The sequence below is a fragment of the Microcaecilia unicolor genome, chromosome 14 (assembly GCF_901765095.1).
Source record: "Microcaecilia unicolor chromosome 14, aMicUni1.1, whole genome shotgun sequence".
Classification (NCBI taxonomy): Eukaryota; Metazoa; Chordata; class Amphibia; order Gymnophiona; family Siphonopidae; genus Microcaecilia; species Microcaecilia unicolor.
In genome coordinates this window covers 38,707,915-38,732,044 of record NC_044044.1, presented here as the reverse complement: position 1 = coordinate 38,732,044, position 24,130 = coordinate 38,707,915, and the positions used below count along the sequence as shown (strand labels likewise).

General features: G+C 46.1%; 1 protein-coding gene across 3 annotated transcripts in view; it reads left to right on the top strand.

The window, feature by feature from the left end:
* Window positions 1-12,843, top strand: part of MUC1 (mucin 1, cell surface associated) — a 39,862-nt gene extending 27,019 nt beyond the window's left edge. For all 3 annotated transcript variants that reach the window (XM_030187606.1, XM_030187605.1, XM_030187604.1), the window contains 3 exons: window positions 375-499; window positions 688-834; window positions 11,497-12,843. In XM_030187606.1, coding sequence (XP_030043466.1) covers window positions 375-499; window positions 688-834; window positions 11,497-11,565 — 341 coding nt within the window. In that variant the 3' untranslated portion in view covers window positions 11,566-12,843. The remainder of the gene's footprint in view (window positions 1-374; window positions 500-687; window positions 835-11,496) is intronic.
* The last annotated feature ends 11,287 nt before the right edge of the window (window positions 12,844-24,130 follow it).

Below are 24,130 nucleotides of genomic sequence, written 5' to 3'. Positions count from 1 at the left end.
GGTTAGTCCAATGTATATTGCAATATAAGATTGCCCAGTGGGTACCAGGTCCTAAGAATAAGATAGGTAAAGGCTGGATTGAAACAAGAGCTGAAAACCCAGGACCGATTCATCAGTTTCTCATGACCTGGATTCAGGTAGAATCTTCCTAAGGTGTCCACCTAACCCAAGTGAACTTCGACAGGCTGATCCAGTTGGGGCATCATCCCATTGCATCTATGAATTTGTAGTTCCCTGGTGTAGAGAAATTGGGATTACAAATCCTATCATGCAACAGGGTAACAGCAGCACTGGGTGTTGCCTTTCCTATATCCCCTCTCTTCTTGTATGAAAGAAGATGGGTTCCTACTTCAGTGACATCCTTTGCCTTTCAGTGTCGCCTGACTTCCTGTCAACTTCTAGTCCAACATCTGAATCACTAGTGCCTGGTTGGGGGATTGCTCTGCTGGTCTTGGCCTGTGTCATCCTGCTCCTCCTCCTCATTTTCCTGATCATGCTGGTAAGGAACCTGTGGAGTGCTGTCTCCTCATATCTTTCTCACTCAGTCTTTCTTGCCCATCTGTCTGTCTTTTTCCCAACTCCTTTATTCCCACATTGTGTTGACTGTCCTTTCCCGTGTTCTCCTAAACCTCCAGGTACAATCCTAACCTCTGAACCACTGGATTATTATTATTCTATCTATTTCAGTTGATCTTGGCCTGTCGACGGAGACACCATGGAAACCTGGAGATCTTCAGCTCCCGGGGCTCCTACCACCCAATGAATGACTACCCCTCATACCATACACATGGAAGGTACATTGCTCCGGTCAGCAAACCCAACCCATACAATGAGGTAAGAGGCATTCGGGTCCTGCTCTGACTGCAATGATTCCCTTCTGGCTTCTGAACTATTTGTCCTGCCTCTGGTTAATCATTAAAGATCAGGAGAAGAAAGGCTGGTGGCAGCTGGTGAGAAAACAGCCACCAGAACAAAGCAAAAGGAGAGGAAAGGGCAGAGGCGTTTCTATCCAGCACGAGGGACCTTTAAGAATAGACGTGCCCACCTCCAGTTGCCTCTTAACTAGTACCCTCCCCCTCAAAAAATAAAAATAGTTCTGCATGAAAAGCCCAACACTGCCCCACCACTGCTGTAGCTGATCAGAGCTGGCAGGACCGATTAGGTCAGTGATGGCTTGTTCTGTCTCCTCCTATAGCTCAGAACCAAAAGTGTCAGGTTTTAATCTAATGCATCGCTCTGCTTCCAGGTGGGCCAATGCATCACTGTTCACCTTCTGCTTCTCTTGTAGGTTCCAACTAATGACTGGAGGGGGGGGGGGGGGGTTGAATTTGTGGTGATAAGAGGGAGGAGGTGATATTCATAGTTATGTTGATTTTTACCTCCGTCAGCAGCAGTGATGTTTGGACTAACAGTGACGATGGCAGTGGGTGAGGGAGGGAGTCATCGCAGGGTTTGGGACTGGACAGAGATATTCATTGTATGTGTCTCTCTGCCATGTGCTGTCTCCAGTCACTGAAAAAAGTACAGAGTTAACCTTGTGCTGTCTGTCAGTACCCAGAAGTTTGGCTAAATCTTCAGAGCCCCAGTAACTACAAACTTCATGTAACTGGGGCCTCTAGTCCCTCTGTCCATCCCCTGACTGATTCGGCTCTATGCCAGGGGTGATGGCCCCTAGATATTTCAATTGGCCTTTTCCTAAAAATTGCCTTCAGCAGCCCTTCCCGCTCTAACCTGCAAATTCTAGACAAAAAGAGGTGCCAGGATCCGTAATGTGGTGTACGACTGAGAGCGCTATCATCACCTTAATGCAATCTAGAGGTAGAAAAGGGAAGGGAGAATAGGGACCCATGGAAAGGGTTAATGATTAGAAAGAGTAGATGGAAAGGGAAGGGGAAGGACTATGGAGTGTCTGGAAAAGGGAGTGAAGATTCAGGTAGGATTTGGGGATTTGGAGACAGGTAGTGAGATTCCCGGCAGAAGATGGGAAGGGGGAAGACTGAGCAAAGCAAAGAAGAAGGGTCATAGGGAGGAAGGTGGAGGGAGGGAAAGATTCAAGTAATGGAGAAGTGGGAGCTGTTGGGCTGACAGAAAGGGGAAAAACTATGCCATAAATCAGGGACACGGCACAGTTGTCAGTCTCCAGAATCCATCTGTGCCAGGTTTACTGGATGTGGGCAAACTCTCAGAGTGCAGTCTGGGTTTCACTGTGCTGTCTCCAGGCCTTTGGAATATCTCCCTCCAACGTTGTTCTCTCTGCCGCAACCATCAGTTGATATCACCCTGGTGATCACCCACCACAAAGCAATGCATTGAAAGGAAGAAAATCATGCCCTTTTTCGATACAAAGTTTCACCAAAGGCTCAAGAAGCTTTCCAGATGTAACACAATGCCTGTGTTCAATGAGACACATCTTCAATTGCTGTGAAGTCTGACCTTTATAATACAGACATCTGAGTAAATATATCACATAACTTGACCTGGCGGACGGCGGGAAAACGTCCAGGAGCAGAGGCGAAGGTGCCGTCGGCCTGCCGCACTGAAGAGGAGAACCAGGAACCCTCTGAGGACACCGCTACATATTTCCCTGACTCCCGCCGAGGCCAGCGGGTAAGTCAGTGTGTGGGGCACAGCCCAGGCTGTGACAATCCTGAGTGGAGAAGAACAAGTAAATGGAAAAAGTTGAAAGATGAGGGTACACTCCATGAAGTTACATTGTATTGGGTTGTGTCTTCTAGGGACCAAGTCTGGGAGCATATTGGGTCTCTATTTCAGGGTGGAGCAAAGTGTGAAGAAACTAGTGGTGACCTCCTTGGCCTGGAGATGGTTGCAGTGACCGTCCTCATTTGTCCCTTTTTCCTTCTCTGTCTTGTGTCGATGCAGATATTTTTAGAGCCATCGTTTGCATGAAGACTTTGCATAATAAAATTCCTCAGATTCTCAGCACAGGAAAGAGAGAAGCACCTGTGAAAGAGACAGGGATCCATCCGCATAAGAATATAAGAAAAGCCGTTGAGCCCAGAAACCTGGTGTCAAAAGTACTGGGCAGATCCCAAAAGTAGATCTATTTCCCCTAGCTCATTTCAAGGGACAAGCAATCCCAAGTCTTACCTATTGTTTTTGTTGCCTTTCTCTGAACCAGTTCTAGTTCTATGCCATCCTTTCTGGAAGAGTGGCCTAGTGGTTAGTGCAGTGGACTTTGATCCTGGGGAACTGAGTTCGATTCCCACTGCAGCTCCTTGTGACTCTGGGCAAGTCACTTAACCCTCCATTGCCCCTGGTACAAAATAAGTACCTGAATATACTATGTAAACTGATTTGAATGTAGTTGCAAAAACCACAGAAAGGTGGTATATCAAGTCCCCTTTCCCTTCCCTTTCCCCTTTCTTTCTTCCTCTTAACCATGCCCTATAGTACTCTTCCTCTTCAGAACTGAGCTCCATTTCATGACTGTCTTCCAAACTCTGTTCCCTCTAAACTGAGTGGGTATTCCTCCAACTGCATGTCTACCAGTAGGGAGCGGTGCTTCAATATTGTTATGACTGGAGATGTTTGAGCCCTTGTGCCCCGACCGAGCACGGCGAAGATGGAGAGATGCCGTACTCGGTCAGGCAGCCAGACAACCCCTAGCTTCACCTGGGAAACGACCACCGTTCACCGAGAGTTGAGCCCTCAGCTGCAGGTGGCCACCAGGACTTCTGGAACCGGCGGGGTTGCACAGCCGCTGACCAGGATGGCAGGAATACAGACACAGTCCAGCACCAGAACTCCGAATAGGCAAGAATAGTCAAAAATCAGTCCAGGGTCAAGGCAGGCAGCAACCAAGCGAAATCCAAGAAGTAGCCATGGTCCGGTACACAAGAAATCAGGAACAGGAGATAGCCGGTGAACAGCACTCCGACAGCAACTCCTCAGAACAATTGAGGCCAAAGCAAAGAAGGCCTGGAGGCAGTGCTTTAAATAGTGAAGCAATCAGAGCAAACCAAACTCAGGTGCATCCAACATGGCAGCCCCCATAGGAGATCCTCCCACGACCAGATATGGAGTTCCTTCCTGTTCTCGTTTAGACAAGATGGCTGCCCCCTCCTGAGTTAGCCAAGATGGCTGCTGCTGTTGCTCCAAGCCGGATGACGGCTGCCAGGTTAGGAAACAGAAACCGACCCATCCCGGAGAAGTGTAGCAGAGCATAACAAATATTGTGTTCAACCGCTAGGGAAAGCAGGTTCCCTGAAGTCCTACAGAACTTGCCTAGGGTTACCATTCGTCCGGATTTCCCCGGACATGTCCTCTCTTCACTTTTGAAAACGTAATGGTGAAACAGCACCCACCCCTCCACTGGCAGGTGGAGGTCTCCCGCTCAGCTTAGAGGGAACAGTGCTCACATCCCTTCCACCCATTTATCTCACTTTTCCTCTCTTTCTTGGGGGCTGTAAGGATTCACCCCATCTTCTTTCACAATATGTGTTGCTGGCAGGTCAGAACAAGGAAGAGGGACTCAGGACTGTTTGGTTTGCAAACCATGAGAGAGGAGCCTGATATATAAGTGGCTCACAATAATAATCAGTCATTAAAAAATTCTACTAATATATGGACCAAAACAGTCCTTTTATAGCAATAACACTTACTGATACAGAATATGACTTGAAAGTTATACACAGTTCTCAGTTGCCCACATACTGCACAGTACTTATCTTGGTATAATCCAAAAATATCACTTCAGTCCTGACAGGGGTTCCCTGTTTCGCTAATCCAAGCTGCTTCAGGGGAAACATTTTTTTTTTTTTTAACAATCCCCAAGACGGTCTGTTGGTGTTCCCAGACTCCTGGGTGTGTCTTGGGCTGGCATTTTGCACAGAAAGAAGTGGAAGGAGCTGGTTAGATGGAGTTTCCTCAGAGCCATAACAAGCAAAGGCACCTTGGGGGCTGGGGAAATAATACAGACAGTGTGCAGGTATTTATTTATTTATTTGTTGCGTTTGTATCCCACATTTTCCCACCTATTTGCAGGCTCAATGTGGCTTACATTATGCCGTAATGGCGATTGCCATTTCCAGAGTGAGAAATAGAAAGTGGTATTGCATTAAAGTTCATAAGTGACAAGTGAGTTAATCAGTTAAGTAGAGAGAGTTCAAATCCGGAATGTGAAAGAAAGTGGAATTGCGTTAGAGTTCATTGGTGACAGTAGGTGAAGCAGTCAAATATAAAAAAGTTCAGTTGTATCCAGGTCTAGTATACGTTTCGTTGTCTGGTATTTAGGATGGATCATTGTGGTATGCCTTTTTGAACAGGTTGGTTTTTAGTGATTTCCGGAAGTTTGTTAGGTCGTGCATTGTTTTTATGACGTTTGGTTGGGGGAGGCTGGAAGATCAGCAAGAGAGCTTCTAACAGGAATCTTAACTCACTCAGCAAATCTCAAGACATGACGGACAACCTTCAGGCACAATTTACGGAAAAAAGGTCAAAATCTTCCAGTCCCCTTGCACTATACTGTAACAGTAGAGGACTTTCCCTGTGTCCCTGTAAGATTGTGGGCTTTGCTCCCCTCCCCTATGTCTATCCTGAATATTATTCATCCCATAAGCCAGTTTTACCGGTTGCTCTGTGTTCTGACCAAGAGCAGAATTCAATTCAGAACACTCTGCTTTCCCCTGAAATGCCTGAGGCAGGTGTCTCTTGATTGCGTCTTCTGAGTCCTGGTTACTCACATGGGCACAGGGAAATGTATGCCCTCCCCAGCACTGACATTCAGCAGATCGACAAACCTTCAGCTACTCTGTACACTGAAATGGAAAAGCATTACCTGTAGAGCTGCATGTGGAAATCTGGTACCTTTCCTCAGAACCAAATGATCAAGGCCTGGCCCTTACTGGGCACTGTGCCAAGGTGGCATCTCCACACTGCTGCTGTTCCTTGAGCTCCTTCCTTGGCATTTGTGCTCAATTAAAGGTCGTTTTCCCCTTGTCCTGTGCTCGGTGTGCCTTGTATCCACTGTGCTCCCTCGGCTCTGTGTGCGATCACGCTGCCCACTGAACACTGAGTCTTATTCCTGTTTACACATGCCTTATCTTCTATGTACTGCATTTCATAGTATGCTTTTAGGGCAATACTCAGACAGCAATGATCAATGTTTTTTTTTTTAAATACTGACCTGGATGGATATCAGCAGTGAATACTGAGGTCTAGTTCTAGTTACCCGATACTTCTAATATCTGACTTTCCTAAGTTAACAAGGTAAAAATCTGGGTATTGGGCCTGCATAACTCCTGGACTAGCCTAGCTCCATCCCTGGAGAGTGCCACGGCAGTCTGAGCAGAGATTCAGCAGCATTCAGGTTAAGTGCCACTGATATCTGCTCCTGGCCTGGTGTAACCAGGCAGCAAGCCTCCTTGCTCTGTTAATCCACGCTGAATATCAACTGAACAGGAATAATTAACTAGTGTCCCTCATGTAACTCCTTTGGTCTACCGTCTCCACTGGCTCCCAGTGGAATTTAGGATTCAATACAAGATTTTACTTTTGACATTTAAGGCCTTCCATACCAGTGCACCATCTTATCTCTCCTCCCTTTAGAGGCCAACCAAATTTTGGTTACAGTTTCAGCTACGGTGCCAAAACTGGCCCCAAATCCTTTTTCTGACTGGTTTTGGCCGAAAGGCTGCAGTTATGGTTTTGGATTCGGCTGAAACTTGACTGTGTGTTTCTGGTGGAAGCTGTATTTTTTTTTCCTTTTCCTGTTTGTCTCCCTCTCTTCTCCAAACAGGACTTGCCTGTCCCTCCTGCTTACTTGTAAATGTCCCCTTGGGCCATAGAATCCCTGGCAGTCTAGAAATGTAGTTAGGCCATTTTCAGAGTAGAGCTGACATGGGCAAGAGCGACTGAGGATCACTCTTGCCCCGACTACACCACTAGACCACCAGGGATTGTAAGGTAGTCGGGCGGTGGAGGGTGGGGGGGCTACTCTTCACATTCTTTTCTTTTTTGTGTGCGTAATGGGATTGCAAGTAATGCAGTTATGACCTTGCATAATTTGGGTAAGTATAAGCTAGTAATCATGATTTTTTATTAACTTCTGGAAATCACTAAAGACCAACCTGTTTGAAAAGGCATACTCTACCGACCCAACTTAAGTGCCTGAACCCAGAAACACAACGAAACCAAAGCCCGTAATGAACACTATATAACTCTTCTTCTTTACGATTCTCCTAATTTTGTAACACACAATCTCTTTTGATAATCACATCACTCTGTATTTGTTTTCATCACCGGAGGTGGCTAACGCCTCACAGTACTATGTAAGCCACATTGAGCCTGCAAATAGGTGGGAAAATGTGGGATACAAATACAACAAATAAATAAATGTTTTTTACACACTATCAGAACGGTCCTGTCTCAGAGGATATTTAACTACATCTGCATTGACTTTGGAACCTAAACATGCCAGCCTTGTTGATAAGTCCTTGTTAAAATGGCTTTCCCAGTTGTCAGCCTGCGCTGGGATTGGAGGGTAATAATCTCCTGTGGGTTTAGCAGAGGGGCTGCCAACCCAGTAGGTCTCATTGGGTCACCTTTACACAACCAAACTTGTTTTCGGTTTCGGCCCCAGATGATAAGTTTGGTTGCAGTTTTAGTTTTGGCCGAAAGTGTTTAGACAGTTTCAGTAGCACTTCGGTTTCGGCTGAAAGTGGGAAAAAAAGTAGTTTGTCAGCCTCTACCTCCCTTACTATCCCATAAACTCCTCCTCATACTCTCAGGTCATTGAATGATTACCTGGCCCTTCCTTCACAATACTATGAATCCACACGTCATAGCGCTTTTTTCTTCCTTGCTCCAGCTCTGTGAAATAGTCTCCCGACTTCTCTTTGTGCAGAACTCTCTCTTTCAAAATTCAAGACACTATGGAAAACTTATTTACTTAAGAAACCTTTGGAGAACTTAGGCCTGATGCTCAAAACTCCAGCACTGTACAAAACAGAGCGGGAAAATAACGCCGAAACAGCGCTGAGAAAGAGTTCCCCAATGCTCAACGCTAACGGCATGCAAATTTTATGAATGCTGTTAGCACTGAGCATCTGGAAGCAAGGGGGTGGGCCCAGCTCACGTGCAGTCGAACAGCTTCTGAGGGCAGGATGACGGACAGCGAGTGAAGGTGAAAAGCTGCTTTTCCCGTCTACAGATTGGATTGTACAAAATTATATATTTATGCAGCAAGTGTATAGTTTTTGTTCCAATAACCAATTATGCTTTTGCTTACAGTATGGATTTTATGTTTATTATCACTGTATTTAATTAATTTTTTTTATTTATTAGGATTTATTTACTGCCTTTTTGAAGGAATTCACTCAAGGTGGCAGTAAGAATAAATCAAACATAAGGCAATAGACAATTACTGCAGTAGAAATATAAGTACATAAGTACATAAGTAGTGCCATACTGGGAAAGACCAAAGGTCCATCTAGCCCAGCATCCTGTCACCGACAGTGGCCAATCCAGGTCAAGGGCACCTGGCACGCTCCCCAAACGTAAAAACATTCCAGACAAGTTATACCTAAAAATGCGGAATTTTTCCAAGTCCATTTAATAGCGGTCTATGGACTTGTCCTTTAGGAATCTATCTAACCCCTTTTTAAACTCCGTCAAGCTAACCGCCCGTACCACGTTCTCCGGCAACGAATTCCAGAGTCTAATTACACGTTGGGTGAAGAAAAATTTTCTCCGATTCGTTTTAAATTTACCACACTGTAGCTTCAACTCATGCCCTCTAGTCCTAGTATTTTTGGATAGCGTGAACAGTCGCTTCACATCCACCCGATCCATTCCACTCATTATTTTATACACTTCTATCATATCTCCCCTCAGCCGTCTCTTCTCCAAGCTGAAAAGCCCTAGCCTTCTCAGCCTCTCTTCATAGGAAAGTCGTCCCATCCCCACTATCATTTTCGTCGCCCTTCGCTGTACCTTTTCCAATTCTACTATATCTTTTTTGAGATACGGAGACCAGTACTGAACACAATACTCCAGGTGCGGTCGCACCATGGAGCGATACAACGGCATTATAACATCCGCACACCTGGACTCCATACCCTTCCTAATAACACCCAACATTCTATTCGCTTTCCTAGCCGCAGCAGCACACTGAGCAGAAGGTTTCAGCGTATCATCGACGACGACACCCAGATCCCTTTCTTGATCCGTAACTCCTAACGCGGAACCTTGCAAGACGTAGCTATAATTCGGGTTCCTCTTACCCACATGCATCACTTTGCACTTGTCAACATTGAACTTCATCTGCCACTTGCACGCCCATTCTCCCAGTCTCGCAAGGTCCTCCTGTAATATTCAAATAACAATACAAAGTATGGCATAATATACTACTTACAATGTCAGCACAATACGTAATAAAACATTTTAATTGACAGTGTAGGGTGTAAGCAAAGATAGAACATATAGATAAGTACATAAGTAATGCCACACTGGGAAAAGACCAAGGGTCCATCGAACCCAGCATCCTGTCCACGACAGCGGCCAATCCAGGCCAAGGGCACCTGGCGAGTTTCCCAAACGTACAAACATTGTATACATTTTATTCCCGGTATTGTGGATTTTTCCCAAGTCCATTTAGGAGTAAGAGAGTAACAAGTTAGAAAATAAAGGTGACTGATTTAAGAAAGTTGCAGATGAGGTCAGAGAGATGGTTAAATATTATCTCAGCTAGGGTAGGACAGTTACTAATTTGTCAACTACAGTCTATCAAGTGAAGTAAAAAAATAATTAATATGAGGTGAGGGAAATGACCGTTTGCCCTATTCAGTCTGTTCATCCAGAACTACTAATCTCTACTATTCCTTCCTCTCCCTCAGAGATCCTCTGTACATAGAAACAGAGAAACTGACACAGATACAGACCATACGGCCTACCCAGTCTGCCCATCTACACCAACTACCGATATCTACAATCCCTTCCTCTCCCTCAGAGATCCTCTGTACATAGAAACTGACACAGATAAAGACCAAACGGCCTATCCAGTCTGTCCATCTACACCAACTACTAATCTCTACAATCCCTTCCTCTCCCTCAGAGATCCTCTGTGCTTATCCTGGCTTTCTTGAATTCAGATACAGTCCTCATCTCCAGCACCTCCACTGGAAGATTGTTCGTTCCACTTATCCACCACCCTTTTCGTAAACAAGTATTTATTTAGATTACTCCGAATCTGTCCCTTTTCACCTTCTCTTTATGCCCCCTTGTTCCAGAGCTTCCTTTCAATAGAAAGATCTCTTTCTCTGCTTTTATGCAATATCTCCCCTCTTCTGCCTTTCTTACAAAAAAGGGTAGGTAAAGAGTGACGCAGAAAAGAACTGCTCTCATGAACAATGGCTTTCTCCACGCCTGGCTGCTGCCTCAAGATAACTTGACTTCTTAACTAATTACACTTCAAAAATGTATCTTGGCGCCCTTCCAAGTCAACCAGAAACACCCCAAAGAAAAGCAGTACTAGGTGGAATTATCTACTTCAGTCACAGCAGCAAGAGCAGCACCTTCAGGTGGGGAAAGATCAGAGAGATGGTGAATCTCTCCTCTCTCCCCAAATCCACCAGGTCCTCTTCCTCACCTGAACCCAGAAAAAGCCAAACATAACCTATTTTCATTGTTTATTGGATTTGCTAATCTGAATAGAACTAAGCAATGTACAATCTCAAAGCACGAAGTGCCCGATATCAGATAGAAAAAGATCATTTCATTCACACCAAGGCTACCTGCTGACTGGACCACTCCCAGGATGGGAACCCCCCAAGCCTTAACTCATACAAAGGCCTCGAAGCTCAGCATCAAATGTGGTGCTAGAGGCCATTAGAGCTGGACTAGCGTCTGCATTGGTCAGAGAAAAACAACGTGGGAAAGAACATGCACACTGAGGAACAGCATAAATGGTAGTCAAACATATACAGTGGAGGGAATTAGAAGGTACCTGCACAGGCTCATTATCTGCCATCAGTTTCTCTGTTTCTGTTATCCTTCCCAGCCTGCATTACCCCATCTCACATCTCCCAGGAAGGGATAACCCTGCCATACCTCCTCAGCTCTCCTCAGCCCCAGGTTGGGTTCACTGGGTAGATGGGATGAGATAGGAGAATGAGTGACCTCCTTCAACTGAGGCTCCCATTCCACCATCGTCCATACCAACTTGTGTAGGCAGAGGAAATATGTGTGTGAGCAGGGGAAGAGAGTGGTGTAAGTAAATCGGGGAGATGTGTGTGGAGGATCATGCTTTATAAGATAGTACAGACCTGGGCTAGGTTGAAGGGGAATGAATGCCTCATCCTCCCTCATGTCAGTTATTGCTATGCTAGGTAGGGTGTGAAAATCACTAAAATGTCTGCTCCCCTGTCTCCTTAAAGAATTGGTGCCCCTTTCCATGCCAAAATGATTGCTTCTGAGAAGGGAAAGTGCTAAGGTAGGTGTCATGACATCAGTACTCATCTCTTTCTCTCTCTCTCTTAGATTTCAGGAAATGGTGCCAACACGCAATTCTCCTACATAAACCCAGCCATGGCCACCAACAATCTGTAGACGGAAAAAGTACCATGGAGAAAGCTGCCACTGCAGACCCCACATGCACTCCTCCCCCCTTCCCCATGAACATGATCTGACAAAATAAGGATGAACACAAAAACTTTTTTTTCAGGTCTATGGAGGGGGGAGTTAAACCATGTGACTCATCACCAATTACTTTGAGGACCTTCATCCTCATAGTTTGCGGACTGTTCTCTCGTGGGTCTAATTCTTAACCTCTCCTCATCCAAAGAAAACTTCCTACCCGCCATTGCTGTGGTTACCACATGCTTTCAAGATACAATGAACCAAACATTGGCCTAAGCAAGCAGGACTTGTAACTCTCTCCGTTCAACAGGACAAAGCCAGGGCTGATTGAGCCGTCCTTCATAACTTGTCATCCCAATCACTGGCCTCAGAGCTGCAGACCTCCTAAGCATGTCCTAATCTTCAAGGAGACTTCTTCATGTCAGGACAGTCCTTCAACATCATGGATCCTCATTTAACACTGAACATCTCAACACGTCATCTGAAGGAGCACTTCAGAAAATCACACTCAACTCTGGCTTGTAACGTTGGCAGCTCCCCTTCAATTAGAAATTACATTGTATGTGGTGGCTTCTCTTTCTGTTCTGTTTTGCCATCCTTCTGATGTTTCACCATGGTTTTCTTTTGAATTTCTTTTAAATGCCAGCGATTGCCCGTTTTAATTTGTGACAGATCAAGACAAAAACACATTTTCAAGGATACAGCAGAGCTTGAAGTGAGAGATGATATGGTCTTCACTCCCCATTTCCCAATGTCATTAAAATAAGTCTCGTGTTGTGGTGGGTACAGCCTTTGGCTTGATCCAATAATAAGGTGGCCAAGCCCTTGCTAAATAAAACGACCCATCCTAACCTAGGTCTCCTTGATGAGGCCAACTAGGAGTTCTGGTTTTTCTTTGGAAAGAGGGCAGTGATCTGGAGAACCGATGGTACTTCTGTACTGGGTGCATGAAGGAAGCTGTCTTCTTCTTCCTCATATGACCGGAGAAAGCAGTATATTCTAGTTTAATCTAAACTATTCTCAGAGTTATGAAGCCCTCCTGGACTGTCCAGCTTTTAGAGAAGGCCTATTCCCATTGTTTACAAGATGCAGGTGCCCTTCAGTGTCCACCATGGACCCTGCAGGATTCAGAAACTGTGGAAACTGGCTACGTGTCTCCGTGACTCCTGAAATGACAAAGAGGGGCATAATCGAAAGGGGCGCCCAAGTTTTCCTGAGGACGTCCTCACAGGACGTCCCGGCGAAGGGGCTGGGAAACCCGTATTATTGAAACAAGATGGGCATCCATCTTTCGTTTCAATAATACGGTTGGGGACACCCAAATCTTGACATTTAGGTCGTCCCTAGAGATGGTCATCCTTAGACTTGGTCGTTTCTGATTTTCGGTGATAATGGAAACTAAGAACGCCCATCTCAGAAATGACCAAATGCAAGCTCTTTGGTCATGGGAAAAGCCAGCATTCGTAGTGCACTGGTTCCTGTGACATGCCAGGACACCAACCGGGCACCCTAGGGGGCATTGCAGTGGACTTCAGAAAAAGCTCCCATGTACATAGCTCCCTTACCTTGTGTGCTGAGCCCTCCAACCCCCCCCCCCCCCAACCCACTACCCACCACTGTATACCACTTCCATAGCCCTTATGGGTGAAGGGGGGCACCTAGATGTGGGTGCAGTGGGTTTTGAAGGGCTCACATTTACCACCACAAGTGTAACAGGTGGGGGGGGGGGGGCTGGGTCCACCTGCCTGAAGTGCACTGCACCCACTAAAACTGCTCCAGGGACTTGCATACTGCTGTCAGGGAGCTGGGTATGATATTTGAGGCTGGCAAAAAATATTTTTTAAATTTTTGTTTGAGGTTGGGAGGGGGTTAGTGACCACTGGAGGAGTAAGGGAAGGTCATCCCTGATTCCCTCCGGTGGTCATCTGGTCAGTTCAGGCAGTAAGAAAAAAAGGACCAGGTAAAGTCGTCCAAGTGTTCGTTGGGGATGCCCTTTCTTTTTCCATTATGGGTTGAGGACGCCCATGTGTTAGGCATGCCCAAGTTCCACCTTAGCCACGCTTCTGACACGCCCCCGGGAACTTTGGTCATCCCCGCAACAGAAAGCAGTTGGGGACGCCCAAAATCAGCTTTCCATTATACCGATTTGGGTGACCCTGTGAGAAGGATGCCCATCTTGCGATTTGTGTTGAAAGATGGGCGTCCTTCTCTTTCGAAAATAAGCCTGAAAGGCTAAGTGCCTCTAGACCTGGAGGAAGTGCTATCTAAGTGCCATAAATCTCCAAGGATCTCCAGAAGGCAAGATTTTCTTTCCCCAGAGGTATGCTGGCAGGTCCAGGAGGCTCAGAAGCATTACATGTATTCTTAGGTGTTGAAACTGCAGGAGATTCCACCAAAAATGCCACCAGCCTGGGCCAAAATTCTGGAGCCTTGGAGAACTTCAACTGGGATTTTATTCAGCCAATCAGGAGGGGAGGAGCTTCAGTTCTTAGGCCTGCTTCATAATTCTGCTTTTCTTCTTTGGTCAACAAGACTCTCAGAACATCCAGCCAGGAACCAAGAAGTGCAATTCCTGAGTCCCGACAGGCTTGTTTCAAGATTGTACATAGAGCCTTCAGCCTTAACCTAGTCAGTCACCCCCTTAGAGACGCTAATCATGACCCTCATTGCCTGCTTTTTGTTTGTTGTATTTATTTTATATCAATTTATATTTCTATTGTGTTTCGGAATTTGTTTTAATTTTAATGTACGATCTCCAGTAATCATAAATAAATATATTCTCTCTCTCTTTATATATAATGTGCAAAGATTTACCTTTCTCTGATTTCTGTTTCCCTCATTGCCAGGCATGGTTATAATGCCCATCTTACCCGGTCTCTGACAGACCCGGTCTCTGCTTTTTCACCTCTGGATCCCCCTGCCTCTGAGGTCCTGGACGGCAGGTTGAATGAGTCCTGCTGTCTCCCACCCCACCTGCCCAGGGCTGGCTCAACCATTAGGCAAGAACAGGCAGCTGCCTAGGGCTGTCAAAGCCCAGCTGCAGTCAAGGCCAAACACTACATCCTGACAACAACTTAAAGAAACAACAGGAAGTGCTTTTACCAGTAAGGGGAGGGGGGGGGGTTTCAAACAGCCAATTTACTCAGGGGTGATAGTAGGATAACATGGAGTGGAGGAGTAGCCTAATGGTTAGTGCAGTGGACTTAGATCAAGAGGAACTGGGTCCAATCCCCCCACTGCAGCTCCTTGTGACCCTGGGCAAGTCATTAACCCTCCAGTGCCTCAGGTATAAAAATAAAACTTAGGACAGAGTAAGTACCTGCATATAATGTGTACAGCACTGACTAAGGGGCTCATTTTTGAAAGAGAAAAATGTCTAAAAAGTGGCATAAAGCAGCATTTGGGCATTTTTATTTATGTTTTTATCGGTGCTTATACCTCATATAATCTGAATGTACGTTATTCAGATCTATGTGGCTTACAATAGTTTCTCACTGAAACATCAACAGAAATAGAATAAAATAAAATAAACATTTATTTTTATTCTATTTCTATTGATTACTTTTAAAAGTGGACTAACACGACTACCACATCACCAAAACATCCAAATTGGTATTTTTGAGGATTGAGGGGAGGGGTCAAGATGGCAGCATGTGCTCTGCTGGTTGAGCATGTACGAATGGTTTTCTGCATAATACGGATTTACCTCTTTCAATATGCCTCACACGAAAAGAAAGGGGGTTGTCAAGACAATTCCTCTGACTGTGAGAACCTCCTCACTGGTGCAGCAGACCATCGACCGGTTCAGCAAAGGTTGCCGGTAGTTCTGGAGTTGGGGGCCTGGCGTTGCAGGAAGAAAGAGAGCTTCCTGCTTTCAGGCAACAGGTAACACTCTCTCCCCCAGAGTTTGAACCATCGCCGTGCCCGTCTGACAAACAAGTGTAGGCTCTAGCTCGATCTGCAGAAGTAACGTGAAAGCAGGACCCAGGTCGGGGTATGATGGCTGAAGGAGTCGGCGGTCACATTGAGACCTTAAGGTGAATGTCGAGTGCATCGGAGGCAGCTAAAATCTTACCGGCGGTGTCTGAGAGCATTTGGGATGCTCTTCAGAAGTTGAGTGGAACCGTAGAAAAGTCAACAAAGGTTGTTTCAGCTCTTGTGAGTAAGATTGACAACTTAACTGAATCTTTGGAAGGCACCAAAAGGGAAGTTTCAACTCAGACAGAAGTGCTTAACTGAAGTTACAGGTTTACAACAACTGTTATTATGAAGGATAAAACTGTTTTACATAGAAGGCTTGAGTCTATTGAAAATTACAACAGAAGACTGAACATGCGTTTTCTTAATTTCCCAAGGGTCTCTCGGGACTTTGCCTGTAGAGGCCTTTAAAAATTATTTGGTTGAAGTGCTAAGTTTTTTCCCTATAATTTGCATCCTTTAAATAAAGAATATTATGTTTCCTCTAGAAATATAAATCAGGAATTAAGAAATACACCTTTAGATATTTCAGCTGTATTGGAAACTTTGCTTTCTGAAGAATCAGAGAGACTCACCCTAATTTGTTTCTTTCATCTTCAAGCAAAATTTAAATTCGGTAATGAAGATGTATTTCCGTAACTTGCGAAAAAAAAAAAGTATGGATGTTTCCGGATGTTACGAAACTAAAGTCTAAAGAGAATCCATGTACATGGAGAACTCAATAGATCCCACGGCACATAAAGTGTAAACGAAAAGGTGGGAATATGAGCCAGGCTATCCAATAATTGGACCTGAAGTTAAGTTTAAAATAAACAAAATTTAATAATATTCAAACAAATAATAATAACAAAATTCCACATTAAAAATGACTCAACGTTGTGTTTCGGCCGGATGGCCTACATCAGGAGTCTTGTGGCTAGTGACGATGATAAAATATGATCATCAAGTGACGTGATGAAGAGAACTCAAGTCACGAATGAGAAAAGTGCAGACAAGGATTTTAAAATGGTCTTTAAAAAGACCGTTTGTTAAATGATCCCTCTGACGCTGCACGTTGCAAAAACAATTACAATGTAAAAAAATCACATTGTAATTGTTTTTGCAATGTGCAGCGTCAGACGGATCATTTAACAAACGGTCTTTTTAAAGACCATTTTAAAATCCTTGTCTGCACTTTTCTCATTCGTGACTTGAGTTCTCTTCATCACGTCACTTGATGATCATATTTTATCATCGTCAGTAGCCACCAGACTCCTGATGTAGGCCATATGGCCGAAACACAACGTTGTGTCGAGTCATTTTTAATGTGGAATTTTGTTATTATTATTTGTTTGAATATTATTAAATTTTGTTTATGTTAAACTTAACTTCAGGTCCAATTATTGGATAGCCTGGCTCATATTCCCACCTTTTTGTTTACACTCCGGATGTTACGAGACATACTCAGGAAAGAAGAAAGGCTTTCCTGACTTTAAGACAGGACACTTGATCTTCAGGTGCATCTTTCTTACTGGCTTATCTTTGCAGATGTCTTGTAAAGTATCTTGGGGTGAAATATGTATACTTTGAACCACAAAAGTTATGTGCATTGACTTGGAGAAGATTGTGAAGGAATCTCTCAATTGATTCAAGAATTAAAGAAAGAAAATGTAACATGTTATTGCCTGTTCTAACAATTTGATTTTTTTTCTTGTATTGTACTGTATCTCCATACATTATCTTCCCCTCCTCTAAACATTGTAGTCAGCAGAAGATATATTGTTATTTCCTGTTCTTAATTGAGAAATGCCTGGTATTGATTATCTGTGTTTCTGTAGCATGTATTTGACTTGTGTAATTGATAATTTCTTTAAAAAAAAATAAAAAATTGGTATTTTTGAAACCTATTTTCCAGATGTTTTTCTATGCAGGGCATCCAGATCTCAAGGGGGGGGGGGGGTCAGGGGCTTGTTAAGGGCGGGATCTGGGCGTTCAAAGACCTGGATGTCTTTCAGCCATAATGGAACAAAACAAAAACATCAAGGACAAAAACTAAGATGTGTTGAGCTAGACCTGTTGACCACTGGAGGAATAAAAGAATGACCCCCCCCCCCCCCTCCGCCTTATTCTCCTAGTGGTCATATGCCAGCCTCTATGACAGCTTCAGATTTTATGGCCAGTCCTATTAGAGAAGCAAGTAAGTCCCCAGAGTAGCCTAGTGGTCGGTGCAGTGGACCGTAGAGAAAGGGACCCAGGCAGTGCCATAGCGAGTGCTAATGGCACCCGGGGCAGGTCGCCGCTGCGCACCCCCCTCCGGGGTGCAGCATGGCGCACCCCCCCCTCCGGAGCGAAACCCCCCCGGACCGCATTCTTACCTGCGGGAGGGCCGATCCGCCCCGAGTGCACGTCACTTGGAGCTGCGTCGGCCCCGCTGGTTCCCTGCTCTCTCTGCCCCGGAACAGGAAGTAACCTGTTCCGGGGCAGAGGGAGCAGGGAACCAGCGGGTCCGGCACCCCCCCGAGCGCGTGCACCCGGGGCGGACCGCCCCTCCCGCCCCCCGTTTCCTACGCCACTGGACCCAGGCTCATATCCCACTCTACTTGTTACACTTGTGGTGGAAAATTTGAGCCATCCAAAACCCACCAAAAACCTACTGTACCCACATAGAGGTGACACCCGCAGACATAAGGGCTGGATATAGGTGTTTGGTGGGTTTTGGAGGGCTCACTACACATTATAAGGGAGCAACAGTGAGCTATGTACCTGGGAGTTTTTATGTGAAATCCACTGCAGTGTCCCCTAGGGTGTCCCACTACTCTTCTAGGATGTCTGTGTGGCCAATCTACTAAGAATGCTGCCCCCTCCCCAAATACATCCCAATGGCTTGATTTTGAGTGTTTTTCCCTTGAACTTTTTGTTCAAAAATGGACTAAAAAGATAAATGCAAAGAGCACAACATCATCTAGCAAGTGGCCATTTTCAAAAACAAACAAAAAAAAAGATAGACGTTTTGCTGTTTTGAAAATGGCTATATTTATTATTCGGATTCTGGACATTTTGAGCAAAATGTCCAAAGTCGGACAGAGGTCATATCGAAAATGCCCCTCCACCTCTAGCAGTGCTATAGAAATGATTAGTAGTAGCAGTAACATGATTATTGGGAGGCCAAGAAGCCTAAAGGTTAGTTGGGGGAGGGGAGCAAGGCTGACAGTTTGTGTAAAGTGTCTGATTTCCTTGCACAGGCCCTGCATCTACCCCTATAATCTACAGCTGTGTAATTCCAGTTTCCCTGGGGTGTAAATTCAGGATTGGCTTCATCTATCTCTCATAACCCAGAGCTTCCTGTGTGATGTCCTTGTGGGACCTGGGCCTAGCTGCTTTCCAGTGTGTTTGGGCCTTGATGTTGCGCTGATGGGAATCATACATGGTCCCGTATATGTGCTGGCAAGCATAGGTGGTCGGTATCCCAACTGTTTGGGGAGGCTAAAGGGGGCGTGGTTGGGGGGTGTGGCCAGGGGTGGAGCTTAAACCCATAATTGTCTGACAACACAGAAAAAAAATAAGTAAAAATGAAATAGTCACAATTAATACCTTTTATTAAATGTAGATATTAGATATGTATCATATGTCAAAGAATAAAGTGGTTGCTCAAAGCATATACTAACCACAATCGCTCAACTGCAAAACACTATGCACAACTTTGTGCAAAAACACACTCAGAACCTTACTGTATCATAAATATTACACTGGGCAGAACCTAATACACCAATATACCACCAATATACCACCCATACGGAGAGAGTGGTGGATGCTTGGAATGCCCTCCCGTGGGAGGTGGTGGAGAGGAAAACGGTAACGGAATTCAAACATGCGTGGGATAAACATAAAGGAATCCTGTTCAGAAGGAAAGGATCCTCAGGAGCTTAACCGAGATTGGATAGCAGAGCCGGTATTGGGAGGCAGGGCTGGAGGTTGGGAGGCGGGGATAGTGCGGGGCAGACTTATACGGTCTGTGCCAGAGCCAGTGGTGGGAGGCGGGACTGGAGGTTGGGAGGCAGGGATAGCGCTGGGCAGACTTATACGGTCTGTGCCGGAGGCGGGGATAGTGCTGGGCAGACTTATACGGTGTATGCCAGAGCCGGTGGTTGGGAGGCGGGGCTAGTGCTGGGCAGACTTATACGGTCTGTGCCCTGAAGAGCACAGGTACAAATCAAAGTAGGGTATACACAAAAGTAGCACACATGAGTTGTCTTGTTGGGCAGACTGGATGGACCGTGTAGGTCTTTTTCTGCTGTCATCTACTATGTTACTATGTATACGGAAAATGCAGACCGTCAACAATATGAAACAAGGATCATAATATCACAATTCTCATGCAGAGCCACAAAACACCCTTTTAGAGTGGATAGTGTTCACAATGAGTTCCTTTTATTAACGACCATATGTATATCCTTCAAGAGGTAGGTAGTGTGTCATGCAGGGGCGTATCTGCGTGGGGCCACAGGGGCCTGGGCCCCCGCAGATTTCGCCCTGGCCCCCCTCCCCGCCGTCAACCCTCCCCCGCTGCTTACTTTAGCTGGCGCCGAGGTCCGACCCGCAATCTCCGTTTTTCGTCTTCCTCCGTGGCCATGCTTCCAGGAAGTAATGCTGCAGTGCTGATTCGTTGAATCCAGTTCGGCGTCTGACGTCAGACGTCGAACTGGATTCAACGAATCAGCACTGCAGCGTTACTTCCTGGAAGCATGGCCACGGAGGAAGACGAAAAACGGAGATTGCGGGTCGGACCTCGGCGCCAGCAAAAGTAAGCAGCGGGGGAGGGTTGACGGCGGGGAGGGGGTGGAGAGAGGCGGCGGCGGCGGCGGCGGGGGAGGGAGGCAAAAATGTGCCCCCCCTCTCTGGCTGTGGCCCCCCCTACCGCCGGATTCCAGATACGCCCCTGGTGTCATGATTTCGGCTCTACACCCTTTCTGATGTTTGGTGCCACCTCAGTAAGGCCAATACACAATCTCTCCACTGCAAAACACTATACATAAACTTGTGCAAAAACCCACTCATAACCTTACCAAACCATGACAGCAGTAATTCCAAGGACAGGACAAGCTACAACCTTATGCATGGAAAGGCAGCACTGTAATTACACCGGGATCTAAAACATCAGTACACTACCTAATGAAAAAAACAAAAAAAAAAAACCCAAAAAGGGCTGCAAATACTACACACCAGCAGAATACTGCACCTTGATCACACATGAAAAACACATGACAACAGATATGACACAAGGAACTAGAAATAAAAAAATATGAAGGCAAAATACTGAACTGGAAAGTTACCTCAAGAAGTTAGACTCGACATGCAGCATTACTAGAACAATGGAAACTTACATGAAAAATATCACAGATGCACATTTCCAAAAGCTGACATATTCCAATTAATATATTCTGAATAAAATACTTTTTTCTACCTTTGTTGTCTGATCTATTCGCTTTGGTCCCAGTGTCTTCTGTTTTATGCAGTGTCTTCTTTCCATTTGATATTTTTTCTCTCACCATGTCCACCATCCTCCTGTGTCCTTATGCGTCCTGTCTACCATCTGTAGCCCTGTCCCTATCCGTCCTCGTGTTTCAGTATCTGCCTTCAAAGTGTTCCGATCCAGCCCTTAAATTCAGCAGTTTCCCCTCCATCCATATCCAGCATTTCTCCTCACTCCCCTCCATCCATGTGCATCTACTTCCTCTGTCTTCCCTCCCCTCCATCCATGTCCAGCATTTCTCCTCTCTCCCTTCCCCTCCATTCATGTGCATCTCCTTCCTTTGTCTTTCCTTCCTCCATCCTTGTCCAACATTTTTCCTCTCTTCCCTCCCCTCCATCCATGTGCAACTCCAGACTCCGTTCCTTTTATCTTGCTGCACCATATGCCTGGAATAGACTTCCTGAGCCGGTACGTCAAGCTCCATCTCTGGCCGTCTTCAAATCTAAGCTAAAAGTCCACCTTTTTGATGCTGCGTTTAACTCCTAAGCCTTGTTCACTTGTTCAGAACCTTTATTTTATCATCCTCACTTTAATATTCCCTTATCTCTTGTTTGTCCTGTTTGTCCTAATTAGATTGTAAGCTCTGTTGAGCAGGGACTGTCTCTTCATGTTGAAGTGTACAAGGCTGCGTACGTCTAGTAACGCTATAGAAATAAGTAGTAGTAGTAGTCTTTGGGATTCCGGAATCTTGCTACTCTTTGGGATTCTGCACAGAATGTTGCTACAGTGGGATTCTGGAATCTTGCTATTCTTTGTTCTTATCTCGTTTGTCCTGTTTGTCTGTCCTAATTAGATTGTAAGCTCTATTGAGCAGGGACTGTCTCTTCATGTTCAAGTGTACAGCGCTGCATACGTATAGTAGCACTATAGAAATGATAAGTAGTAGTAGTAGTCTTTGGGATTCCGGAATCTTGCTACTCTTTGAGATTCTGCACGGAATCTTGCTACTCTTTGTCCTTATCTCTTGTTTGTCCTGTTTGGCTGTCCTAATTAGATTGTAAGCTCTGTCGAGCAGGGACTGTCTCTTCATGTTCAAGTGTACAGCGCTGTGCACGTCTTGTAGCGCTATAGAAATAAGTAGTAGTAGTCTTTGGGATTCTGGAATCTTGCTACTCATTGTCCTTATCCCATATTTGTCCTGTTTGTCCTGATTAGATTGTAAGCTCTGTCGAGCAGGGACTGTCTCTTCATGTTCAAGTGTACAGTTCTGTGTGCGTCTAGTAGCGCTATAGAAATGATGAGTAGTAGTAATATTTTATTTATTGCATTTGTATCCCACATTTTCCCACCTCTTTGCAGGTAGTCTTTGGGATTCTGGACAGAATCTTTCTAGGATTCCAGAATATTGCTACTTATTTGCCCAGTTTGTCTGTCCTAATTAGATTGTAAGCTCTGTGGAGCAGGGACTGTCTCTTCATGTTCAAGTGTACAGCGCTGCGTACGTCTAGTAGCGCTAGAGAAATGATAAGTAGTAGTTCCTGACGAAGAGAGGAGGGCTGTCGAAGGGAGCAGAGGAAGCTTCCCAGCGCGTCTCTACCTTCTTCTCCCTTCCCTCACACAGTGTCCGTCCCGCCTTGTGCGATGACTTCCTGTTTCCGCGAGGGCGGGAGTCGGGACACTCTCTGTGAGGAACTGCCGCTGCCACTGAAAGTAAGACTTAAACATAGGGGTGGGGGGACGAAGAGCTGTCGAGCGGGAGCTCAGCTGAGGGCCAGAGGGTGCAGAGGAACCTGTTCCCAGAGCGGGCGGGCGGGCGGGCGCGCGCGCGCCTCTACGTCCCTTCCCTCAGTGTGTTCCGCTCTGTCCTTTTACGTATTTCCGGTTTCCGCGAGGGCGGGAGTCGGGACACTGTGAGGAACCTTCTCAGAGCGAGCGAACGCGCGCGCCTCTACTTCTCCCTTCCCTCAGTGTGTCCCGCTCTGTCCTTTTACGTATTTCCGGCTTCCTCGAGGGCGGGAGTCGGGACACTGTCTGTGAGGAACTGCCGTCGCCACTCGCTGCCACTGAAAGTAAGAGTTAAACATGGTTTTGGGGGGGGGGGGGGGGGGGGGGACGAATAGCTGTCGAGCGGGAGCTCAGCTGAGGGCCAGAGGGAGCAGGGGAATCTTCCTAGAGCTGCCTGGCGGGTGCGCGCGCGCCTCTACCCTTCTCCCTTCCCTCAGTGTCCTGCTCTGTCCAATGACGTATTTCCGGTTTCCGCGAGGGCGGGAGCCGGGACACTGTGAGGAAAGGGAGAAGCTGGAGGCGCGCTTGAGTGCTTTTCTTCTTTACTGCCGTCACCGCCACTGAAAGTAAGAGTTAAATGTGGGGGTGGGGGGGGGGGGGGACGAGAGCTGCCTGGCTGCGTTTGGGAGGGGAGGGGAGGGGAGGGCAGCAGCAGCAATGGGAAGTGTCTGGGGCGCCTATGCTGTCAACGTCACCTCCCCCCCCCCCCCAACCCCACCACCAGAAGGTTGAGCAGGGAACAGCAGTGTGTTGGCTTTGGTAATGGACAATATGGAAGTTAAGCTAGCTGTGATTTCACCCCATGCAGGCCAGATTTAACCCTTTGTTGCCCCCCCCCCCCCCCGGCATAAAGGAGGGGCCTGTGATCCAGAACAAAAGGTCAGAAATGCTGCTCACTGACTGGCACATGGGGGAGGAGGGGGGGTGGGGTAGGTATCTGCAGGCAGTGGTGCATCTCTCCTAGTTCTAGTTTCTACCAGAATCTGTCTTGGGAACCATTTAAGTTACACATCTGAGAAGGTCCCCTCCTACATATCTGGGGTCTAGGCACATGCCTAGTTTATCTATACCTTAATCCTGCCCTAAACGTTGGCTGGGGGAGGGGGAGGTTGTTGGTAAAAAGTTATTCCCTTCTAATATATCAGTCAGACCTGTCTCTGCATCCTGAATAAAAGAGTTTGAAATGAAGGTGCTGTCCAGTTGTCTTCTATGCATCTGGCTTTTGAGCGTCTTCATCATCCCTCACTTAGACACAGTAGTAGCTAGAATACAAGCTGACCCAATACCAAGAAAAGGCAAAAATGCAAGAAAGCAGCACTTGAT